General features: G+C 31.9%; 1 protein-coding gene across 7 annotated transcripts in view; it reads right to left on the bottom strand.

Annotated features, from left to right (window-relative positions):
• Positions 1–215: 215 nt before the first annotated feature.
• The window catches only part of LOC143252033 (nose resistant to fluoxetine protein 6-like), a 46,967-nt gene continuing 35,256 nt past the window's right edge, over positions 216–11,926 (bottom strand). For 6 of the 7 annotated variants that reach the window (XM_076503580.1, XM_076503577.1, XM_076503579.1 and 3 more), the window contains 5 exons: positions 9,677–9,799; positions 8,958–9,078; positions 6,639–6,825; positions 2,220–2,362; positions 216–1,524 (listed from right to left, as the gene is read on the bottom strand). In XM_076503580.1, coding sequence (XP_076359695.1) covers positions 1,264–1,524; positions 2,220–2,362; positions 6,639–6,825; positions 8,958–9,078; positions 9,677–9,799 — 835 coding nt within the window. In that variant the 3' untranslated portion in view covers positions 216–1,263. The remainder of the gene's footprint in view (positions 1,525–2,219; positions 2,363–6,638; positions 6,826–8,957; positions 9,079–9,676; positions 9,800–11,926) is intronic. The other variant, XM_076503578.1, reaches the window with a different exon arrangement.

Below are 11,926 nucleotides of genomic sequence, written 5' to 3'. Positions count from 1 at the left end.
GTTTAATGTTGTGTGTGATGTGTAGTTTAATGTTGTGTGTGATGTGTAGTTTAATGTTGTGTGTGATGTGTAGTTTAATGTTGTGTGTGATGTGTAGTTCAATTTCTAGATTCCCCATTTTCACTCGTTATTGAAAGAAAGAGACTGAACTTTTGAACACAGCTAACTATGTTTCTGTAATGAAGACCTGTCAGCAACATTTACATTAACAAGGGGAAGATTTCTAGTGATACTTTAATAAAACAACTAGTTTTACACCAAATATTTTACTTTCTCTAATCATTAACTTCTTTAACTTTTAACAAACAGGTTTGGTACTTCATCACTTTTACCATGTTAACAAGCCAAACTTTAACGTTCAAAGTCCAATATTATTAATAAATGCTTCTTGGTTTCCTACAAACCAAACAAATACGACTTTATTTATTCCTCTGTTTTATTCAAAATTTACATCGAATGAAAACTGTGCTTAGCTCACGTTTGGCTACAAACAAGAGTTGAATATGGTGAAACCGTGAATATGTACATATACAACGTTTCCAAAATATCAGAATACATTTTGTTATTAATTTGTAATGAAAAAATGTCTAATTTCACTATACTAATGCGATATATTAGCTTTCCAGGGTCTCATTAATAAGTCTAAAGACTTATAAAGCTAAAAATTGGGTTTCGATACCCCTGGTTGGCACAGCCTGACTGCCCGTTGTGTAGTTTTATAGTTAACAATAAACAAATAAAGCGATATATCGGTTTGTGGAAGTCTGAATATTATTAGTTACAGATGAATTATATCATATCTGATAAATTCCAGATAATCTAATGTGTTAAAATACACTTACTGAGAGCCTATAACTCTAAAAATCAGATTTCGATAAAACAGATAGTTCAAGTTGTTTAACGGTAGGTGTTTTACTTTTTTAGTTGTTTTAATTTGTTTTACTTCTAACTCGAGATTTGCTGTGTTATTTCTTCAAGTCAAAGTGCACACAGGAGGAACAGTTAAAATGGTTTCTAAACTGTATTTAATTTTGTTATTAAAATAACATTTTACAAAAAATTTCTGGATTTGATGATAATTTCTTAACATAAAACAAATAAATTAGGATTTGTTACATTTATCATTAATTTAAAAAACGTTATCTGCTTTTTTTATGTACTGGAATGTAAACATCATTTTTCAACAAACGTTTTGTTTTAAACAAGTACTTGTATTATATCATAAAATATGTATTAACAAAACTTTGTTCTTTAATACGTTTTTCAAACAATTCGTTGCACCGAAAGATGGTTGTGATTTGGTTGGTCAAGTTTTTCTGACGTCATCGTGAGCTCTTGGGCCTTAACAGTTTTTACCTCATATTCTTTAGTTGGTAAAGTTGAATGTGGCTCAATAGTTTTTTTCTTCTCTGTCACGGCTCTGAGAGTGAGGGACTCCAATTGGATGAAGGGCTGTTCAACTGTGACGTTACAGACGTAAGAAAGAACCAATGAAAAAATGGTGTTCCCGAGAAACAAGTACATCTGAAAAAAACAAACTTTAATTAAACCTAATCTAGCGAATGTGATCATTGAAACTTCGTGAAAACCAAAGACGTATGTTTATCCTATCGAACTTAATCACTGAAAATGTTGAGAAGGCCGAAGACTTAAGTTTAGCTTTGAAAACCGAAATTATCGTGCAGACTAAATTAAAGTTTATTTTCTCGAGTTTAATTGCTGAAAGCATTATGAAGAACGTACACTTAAATTTAATTAGTTGGATTTGAAACTTGAGACAAAGAGAAATAACGAGCTTAATGTTTACTTAGTAAGACAAGTAAAAACTAAGGATGGAAATATTTTATACATTAAGAAAATTCCAATCTGTTTAAACATTTTGATAACGAAATAATTTAAGGCAACAAGGAAACTAAAACCAACTTTTCTATGTGCTGCTATTTTGTTTTAAATTAAAAGAGACAAGACGTTTAAAAGGAATAAATGCAATTATTTTTCATTTTCTGAAAATATTATCAACTCTAAAGACACAACGACCTATAACGAATCCGGAATAAAATTATAGATGACAGCAGTTTGTTTTCTACAGAAAATGAGCATGCTGATGGTGGATATTTTATCTTTTTAAAATGAACAATAAGAAAGAAACAAACACTTTCTGTGTAATACAATATCTCTAATGAACAGTTCTATGTTCCTTCTGCAGTGAAAGGCTTTACCATTTCGAAATGACTAAGAAACAGACGTTCTTGAAGAGATCCACGTCGATAGAACAGTACAAGTGGGTGGGCCAAATAGAAGCAGTAACTAAGGTTGCTTAGCGGTATGAAGATTTTAGAGGATAGGAACTTGTTGATAATTCCTGAAAGTAGAATAAGATAACGATCACTAAGAAACCTTTTATACATTAAACAACATTTCGTAATCCTCTAAACTCTAGTCATCAGGTTTTGATGATCAAAGTTTAATGATTGAAACTTGTTGGGTAATGTAAATATAGTTTCTCATTCATTGAATGAAACATTTATTGTTGTACTAAAAATCATTATTATTTATCTTGTTTTAAATATTTTAGTTAAAATTCCACAATGTTCCTTTAATGGCTAATTTTTGTTTTAGTGTAAAACTGTACTGTGTTCGCTGCGGGAATCGAACTCCAAATTCTAGCGTTATATACTCAGAGCTTCCAACTGAACCACTACGAGACAACGGTAAAAACTAACTTAATGAACTAATATTTTATTTTTGTCGTTGTTAGTATAAATATCCTATAAGTGCAACTTACATATTTCTAAGAAATATTCAGATTCGATACAAATACATCACGTGACCATAGCTTTTTCAAAATACGAATTGCTAACATTGGTAAAGTTTAAATGAGAAGTTAACAAGATTTCTATTAATTACCGACTAATGCGTTTAAACAGAAACGAAATAAACAGGAATCGTTATAAATAAATTACGCTATAATAGTGTCTCAACACTTACAATTAATAAACCAAATTGTACATATTTTACTTCTTGAAACAATTAAGAAAATTAGCTATATGTTACAAAAATCGCTACTCAGTACCCACAGTGAGCATAACTAAGTTGTGCAGGTTTGGGCTTAAAATTATGGAAAATAAATTAAAATCCGACAGTTAAAGTCCGTTGGTGTCGTTTAGTGGATGAACAGTAATCTTCAAAATGTCATGAAACATAGTTCAAGGCTATCTAAGGAAAAGTAGCTGCTTGTTACGTGTATTTTATTTAGACAGTAATTTTGTGTGACAAAGTCAAACAAGCTTATATATACGATACACTCAATATTCAATTTGGACATTAAGTTCAGCAACCCGAAAGCTCAGCTGACATTACTAACACGTTGATTCATTTTACCATGCTGTCTTAAAGAGCCTTCTAGCTGTTGGCGTGTTTCGTTTGTATTTAGATCACGTATCATAACCTCAGCACCCAGCAACGACCACTTTATCCAGAGAAATTAAAAGCCAGGTAATAATCCATATACACAGATCATATTAAATAGAGTAGCAAAATTCTTTCAACTTGAATTAAATGAACTTTATCTTTCTTTTCGCAAGAGTAAACACAATACCCAAAGATATTATAAAAGCAGGCTGGAAAGGGATTTATTTAAATTATACGTAATTGTCATCTTTTTATATGTAGCGCCATCTAGTATTTTGAATCTGAAGTATTTATTGTTTTACCAAAAGATGTCTAAGAGTTTTAATAAAGAGAAATTTTGTACGTTTACACGAAAACAGTGTTAAATATGAGCTGCAACTAGAATTATCAGAGACGAACTCGCTCTTAAAGAAGTGTAATTTATTCGTTCAATGATTGTACTAGTTTTTCAAGTAACTGTCATGAAAAATATAAGTACTGCATCAAGTTACATTAAGAATAATTTCATGGTAAAGTAATACGTATTGTAACAGTTCCATATGCTTTCCCATTGAGTTCTGATGAAAAGATCATTATTTCAGCTCTTTCTTCTAAATCAGGCAACTTTCACAAATCGTCATCTCTTATTAACAGTCTTGGGTTAAGCCACTACAAAAACAGTTATCAATCCAACTAAAAATAATATATTAAACTTATGTTATAAGTGATTCCAATGCCAAACAGTTGTTCATATGAAGAAAATTATAGCAAAACATAGTCAAATATATTTCTATATCTTTCATCTCGGAGATAAATATGGTTATGTTATTGTAGTATTGATAACAACTTTCAATTTAAACGCTTAAAAACACGCAAAAAACGTTAGGAAATAAAATATATTATTTAAATTTTTACAAAATAATTAAATCGGCAAAAATGAATGCTACTTAGCTAGAGAAGGCGTTCTCAGTAAAGACAACAGAACACATACAAGGAAAATCAAAAGTTTGTTATTGAATAATAATAGGTGTATATAATGTTATTGAATAATAGGTAGTTTTAATAACTCTAAATGGTTCAATGTTAGTCTGTAAATTAGATTCTTCCGAAGGAATATTGTTAGTTTGGTTGCATCTGTGTCTAGCCCAACTGAAAACAAACATAAATAGGTGGTAATGTTTTTTGTTTTTTGATGAAGCACAGAAGTTGATACTTCTGTTTCTCGTTGAGATATTTGTATACCTTATACAAACCGACAAACGTCGTTTGAACCAACGAAATAAAACTGTTATTACGCAGAAAACCAAAAAGGGTTTCAAGCATCTATTGGAGGATATAGAAATGAAAAACTACAGTACATATCGAATGGATTCTTAACTGTTTGTTCTATCCAACCACCAAGGATGTTCGTTAGAGCCCAACATACTCGTGTTCCGTATAACGACCAAGGATGTTCACCAGAATTCACCATACCGACCACCAGAGATGTTCTTCAGTACAAACTATATACATGTTATTTTCCACGACAAAGGATATTCATTAGAGCCCGCCATATGAAAAATGGCACAGTCTTTTAGCGAGACCTAAAAAGACATTACACAAATTATATTGTGTTGAAGTAGATATTTCAACAAACTACTTTCAACGTAGCTGCTAGGATTCACGGAACTTAGTTCAAATAAATTACGAGAATCGACCAACAAACCATCATTTTAAAGAATATTCGTAATAATTTACAAATCTTATCAGTGTAAGCAGAACTCATCTTGGGTTGCTAAGTTCTGAACTGAACACAGGTAAGTATCAGTACAAAACTGTCACGTTATATTACCTGGTTTATACCAAAATTAGCGCAAGAACTTTGTACGGAAACAAGATTTATCTGCTGAAAAACCCACAAGAGACAATATCCTTCAAAGGAACATTATGTTGAACTAAAGAATTAAGGCAGTGGAAATTATAAGTATGATTCGAATAAAGAATCTAACATTTCAATAGCAGCATCGAAATGACTGAGACACCTTTGTTAACAAACAGAAACAACAGAAAGCAAATTGTTATTTAATTATTTGTTTTATATTATAGCTCAAAAGCTTTAAGCATTTTATTGGTGGCTGTTAAAATGGTTGAAGGTCATGCGCATAACACCTGAATGCAACAAATAGTCCTAAAACTAGTAAACAAAATATACTTTGTCGCCAAATGTGAGACAACTAAAAACCTATTGAACAAAACATAACATCTATACATTTGGGATTTAATGCAAAGTTAATCTACTTGAAAATCGTTTAAAGGATATGAATATTCTGATTATAGTTTATTCCAATCTTATCATTATTAGCTTTCATATAATAATTATCTTACTTTAGGGATTCGTTTCTTTTTAGATTTAAGTGCATGTTTGTCTTATAGCAAAGCCACATTGGGCTATCTGCTAAGTCCATCTAGGGGAATCAAACCCCTGATTTTAGCGTTATAAATCCGTAAACTTACCGCTGTACTAGCGAGAGACTTTAGATTTGACATTACCTGCCAGTGTCACAGCGGTAAGTCTACGGACTTACACTGCTAGAAACTGGGTTTCGATATTCTTAGTGGGCAGAGCACAGATAGCCCTTTGTGTAGCTTTGTGCTTAATAACAAAGATTTGACATTAAAAACTAGTTATCTGTTCTGTGAAATTATCTATTAATATCAGTGAGAGAATACCTATTTTTTAAAGCACAAAATTTCTTAAAATTGTTTAAAGAATTTTATGTTGATTAAGCCTCTCGAAATATGTGTATAACTAATCCATAAAAGGATACACAGAGATAAATAGATGTTCGTGTTCGCATGCAGTTAAGATTCCAGGTTTACGACTATTCTCAACACTCGTCTTTTTTCTTAGACAGTGTTTTATTGATTTACCACATTACTTTTTATTTGTTTAAACCTCAGTTGTGGAAGCATTCTTTAAGGGTCATGTTTCATTTGCATTTGTTTATTTCAAAATGATTTACAACAAATCATCACTCAAAGTCTTCATAAAGAAGGTGAATAAATTATCCAATATCTAGGCTGAACTGCATGTAGATAAATAAGAGTTATTTATATCTATAAATAACAGGAAAACAAACAATCCACAGTCGTCACTAGTCATCAAAGTAAAACAAGTACTAGTTTGTTTTCGCTTCAGTTGTATTGTGCACTAGGTTTTCTAAAGTTATATATAAAAGTAAGGTGAAAGTTAATGTGTAAACCTTTACCTCCATATCCAGAAATGCAGACAAAAGCAACCCAGCTGACTCCAAGAGCCCAGCCTGTTCTGTGACAAGCTGCATAGACTGCAGTAAGGACAGGATGCATCGGTGTGCCTCTTCTATATTGGTATGGTCCACATAGTGTTAACAGGCATAAACAAGTAGAGCAGGACCATCCCAGCACTTGAAGTTTCTGTTAAGAAAAGAAGTATTGAAGGATATGTTTGTTTATACAACTTTTATGATGTTACATATCTTACAGCATCACAATAAAACAAACATGATAGGCCTGGCATGGCCTAGCGCGTTAAGGCGTGCGCTTCGTAATCTGAGGGTCGCAGGTTCGCGCCCGAGTCGCGCCAAACATGCTCGCCCTCCCAGCCGTGGGGGCGTTATAATGTGACGGTCAATCCCACTATTCGTAAGTAAAAGAGTAGCCCAAGAGTTGGCGGTGGGTGGTGATGACTAGCTACCTTCTCTCTAGTCTTACACTGCTAAATTAGGGACGGCTAGCACAGATAGCCTTCGAGTAGCTTTGTGCGAAATTCCAAAACAAACAAACATTTTAAGGGTTACGTCAGCTAGTTAACTAAATCACGATAAGAGAATAACTTAACCAAGATAAGAGAAAAACGTTGAATATTCTAGGACTAATTAATGTTAAATTTTTTGATTAGGTATTATCAAATAGTGGTTATAAAATATGATCAATTTTTCCCTTGTTTTTAGTTAACCTTTTAATCATTATTTACTGTTTCTTAGCGAAAATAAGTCAATTTAAAGAAATAAAAAGACAATAAAATAAAAATATAATTTTTCCAAACATTTCATTGGCTATATATAAAACATTAATTACATTATTTTTATTTTATGGTCGATTTATTTTCTCAAGTTTCTGTCCCAAACAAAATTTTATATCTAAAATTCGATTGTTAAAGCCCAGCTATCAAATTTTGATATAATACATCAACAAGTATTGGCAAAACTCAAACAAATTTCCTTTTGTCTACTCAACCATAACTCTATTTTCATACCACATTTTTGTTATAAGGCTATTTTGTTAACTTAACTACATGCTACCTCCAAATAATCCTGCTTGAAAACTGTTATTTGCTGATGATATTATGGTCTTGGTTGTTGCTAGCTGTGAGGATGTTGCTGCTTTAGAAAATTATTTAGATCATTTAGTGAGTTGGGTAAATAAATAGCAGTTGGGTTTTAATTATAGATGCCCAACAACACAGGTGGGTTACCCTAATTTGAGTTTTAAGTATAATTTGGATGGGAATAACCTTAACAGTTTCATGAATGAAACGGGTCTTCGTGAAGTGATTGATACGTTTTTCAAGTCTCCAAGCAGTGTGCTGTTGCTAATGGTAGGGCAGTTAAGATTTTAGGTTATATCTACATAAATTTTGAATATAAGTATAAAGAGGTTACAAAATAATTGTATAGGTCGCTGGTTAGGCCCGATTTATAGTAATGTGTTTAACCTTGAGTTTCTGATCTTATAAATGAGATTGAAGTGTTGGAAAGGGTTTAAATGAAGGCTACTAGAATGGTGCCTATTATGAAACGAAGAGAGGTTAAGATGTCCGAAATTGTTTTCTCTTGAAATAAAGAAAAGTTAGGTCGATCTGAATGACGCATTTAAGATGGGTTTGATACTGTTGATGCCTTATCTTTTTAATATTTCTTGGTAAGAATGATAGGACAAGGGATCACAATATAAATTTTGGCAGGGTAGGAGTCATCTTCAGCTAAGATAATTTTATTTCTGTAACAGAGAAATCAACAGAACCTTCAGATGCTGTGGAGGTAGCAAATTTAAGCGAGATCAAAATAAAACTTGATAACTATATGAATGATAAGGGATATGCTTTAATATTTTTATTTTATTTAATAGTTTTAGCTTAGTAGAGAGGATGGGAGAGTTTCGATGAATCAATATGCCCCTTGTTGTCTCTAAACATCATATGTTATGTTATTACAAAATATAGTAAGTATAAATATTTAAATTATATATGAGTCACGCTACAACAGAACAAAATAATAATAATTCTGAGATCATAAATAAGTAATTCATATAGTTTATTCTATTATCAAACGAAAAAAACACTCATCCTGAACTGAAGCACTGCCGTGGACACTTAAATTAGTTTTAGGATTAAATAAAACTACAACTTGAGCAAATCAAGAGAGTGTTTCTCCAAAACAAACATTATTTTTTACATTATTTTAAAGTCAAACCATGTTGGATTAACATATTAAATTTGGAAAATTAATATGTTCAGAAAGCACACAAACAATCGAATATTATCTTACCTTAGTGAGTAGTATAGAGCGCCATCTGTTGATAAAGTATCCCAGACCAACTCCAACACAAAATGCTCCAACGTGAGAATACGGTTTGATGTATACAAGGGTCATTATCTCTTCATAACGTCTTTAAATATTATAACAAGTTATTACGCAACATCCATCCATCTATTTTTTTTCATACTTGTTCAATGTTATATAGGGTAGGAACAACGGTAGTATATATATTTTTTCTAAAATATCCGTGTTTCAGTTGCATATTTGATAAATTAAAAAAATTATATAAATATATGTACATATATATATGGTGTGTGTATTTGAGTCGAACAGAAGTAACATTTTTAAAACTGGAAGAATATTCCGTTCTCTCAAAATAGACAACTTTTACTGAAAAACAAACAATAATTTTATATACATTGTTTGTTTTGAATTTGAAATGTGAAACTACACGGGGGTAAGGTCTGTTGATATGTTAGAACAAAGCTAAACAATATGCTATGTACGCTATGGGGAATAGAACCTTGGAATTTAGAGTTGTAAGACGTAAATTACCAATGACCCACAGGCGGGCAAGAATTAGATGATAGATACCTAACAGTTTTGGGTAAGATATGAATCAATAAGGTTCACAAATACATTTAAAGACTCTGACAAATGTGCTTTGTAATGTATTAACATTGAGCAGGTGCCTATGTTTTATATAAAAAAGACAAGCTAGTACTTACTTGTAAGATCCAACTGAAAACAAAGTCGCTGGTGGAAGATTATATGAATATGTGACAACACCTGTCAAAACAGCGCCACCTAGCAGCAGTAGCAAATTACAAATCCATCCTAACACTGGCCAGCTGAAATTTAGATTAAATTAATGTTAATATACACTATATTTATCCGTCTTATTTCAACACTATCAAGTTTTAATTGGTTATATCAACAAGTAATGGAAAAACTTACAGTTTTTCTAATGTACATTCCTATACTATATAACTGAACGCATACCACTAAATAAACATATCTACTTATATAATTATGTAAACTGATGTTATAAGTTGTACTATAAAATATACATAATAAAATAAATGCTATAGTGAATTACTTAACAAACAATTTTAGACGCAACTATGTATCTTTTGTTTCAGATTATAGATTTCTAGAATATAGTAATAAGAACAAATTGCTTTATAAATAACTTATTTCCTAACGCTAAAACAACACTTAACTACGCACAGATACCTATCTTTTTTTTGTAATTAATAACACCTGAAATAAAGTTATACCGGAAGTATTATGCAACAAAAAAAATAAGACAATTTCTGCAATAAGGTGGTTATTTCTGGTTAATGTACAACTTACATTCCACCTTTTATAATGTTCCGGTATAAAGTCAAGTCGTTTAAAGTGGTGACTAAATAGATACAACAGGTACAACACTTTTCGAACTATTTTGGCATTATACATAATTCAAAGCTGAACGACGGAATATATGCACTGTGCCCATCATAGGGATTGAACCTCGAACAAACTTAGTTAAATTTTATTGAGCGGTAGTATTTTAAGGATTTTTTCCTCCTGGTGGTAGCTCAGACTTCAGTAAGACGATATAAATAGTCATTTTCTATTTGGTCCGGCATGGGTAGGTGGTTAAGGCATTCTATTCGTAATAAAAGAGTCGCGGATTCGAATCCCCGCCACACCATACATGCTCGCCCTTTCAGTCGTGGGGATGTTATAATGTGAAGGTCAATACCACTATTCGTTGGTGAAAGAGTAGCCCGAGAGTTGGTGGTGAGTGGTGACGACTAGGTGTTTTCTTTTTAGTCTTACACTGCTAAATTAGGAACAGCTAGCGCAGATAACCCTCGTGTAACTTTGAGAGAAATTTAAACCATTTTCTATTTTAAATTTTTTTTCTTCTTTTAATAAATTTATGCGTATTTTAATAAGTTCAGTTAGTTATAAAAAATCTAGTGTCGTTTTTATTACGTTTTCTTACTTTTATTTTAATGAAAAGATATTTAACAACAGTGAGATAAATTTACAAAATCTCTGAATCCAGTCAGTTCTATAGTTACAAGTTTACTAAGACCTAATTACTGATTGTTTTTTTGTTTTACTAAGACCTAATTACTGACTGGTTTCTGTTTGTTTTCGAGTGACGATTTGAATTCAGAACTGGTTGGCTTGTTTTCAATTTCGAGCAAATCTACACAAAGGTTATCTGTGCTAGCCGTCCCTAATTTGGTAGTGATAGACAAGAGGAAATGCAGCTAGTCATCATCACCCACCGCCAACTCTTACGCTACTCTTTTAGAAACGAATAGTGGGAGTGAAAGAACATTGCAACACCCTCACACAAATGAAAGTGCGAGAATATGTGGTAGAACAGTAATTCGAACTCGCGACCCACAGATTGCAAGTCACGTGTCTTAACCACTTGTCCATGCCAGTTCCGTTAAATTTATAAAAATACTCTTGACGACACAGTTGACAATATATAACAGGCAAGTTCGATTTGAGATTATTTTGAACCAGAATTATGATTTAAGGATGTTAATTATCCACGGTATGGGATTTACAAATAACTTATTAATAAATATTTAATATTCAATGTTCCATTTAATATGTTGTAGTTAGATCTTTTCTGAAGAACAGAAACTGAAACTAATGTTAATTATTACTTCTTCAGAAAAAATTATAATTGTACAGAACGAAGTGTCCCATTACAAATTTTATTGTATGGTTTAGAATACGTTAAAGTTGTTGTCGTACAATATATGGTAAGCCAATATATTAGGTGTTATAATGGAGCCGTTATAATGCGACGATCGATTCAGCTATTTGTTGATAAAAGAGTAGCCCAAGAATTGACGGTAGGTGGTGATGACTAGCTGCTTTCCCTCTAGTCTTACACTACTAAATTAGTAACGGCTAACGCAACTAGCTTCCGTGTAGTTTTGCGAGAAATTCAAAACAAA

This window comes from Tachypleus tridentatus, chromosome 6 (genome assembly GCF_004210375.1).
Source record: "Tachypleus tridentatus isolate NWPU-2018 chromosome 6, ASM421037v1, whole genome shotgun sequence".
In the NCBI taxonomy this organism is placed as follows: domain Eukaryota; kingdom Metazoa; phylum Arthropoda; class Merostomata; order Xiphosura; family Limulidae; genus Tachypleus; species Tachypleus tridentatus.
The sequence above is the reverse complement of the archived record's forward strand: the minus strand, read 5'-3'. Positions and strand labels throughout refer to the sequence as shown.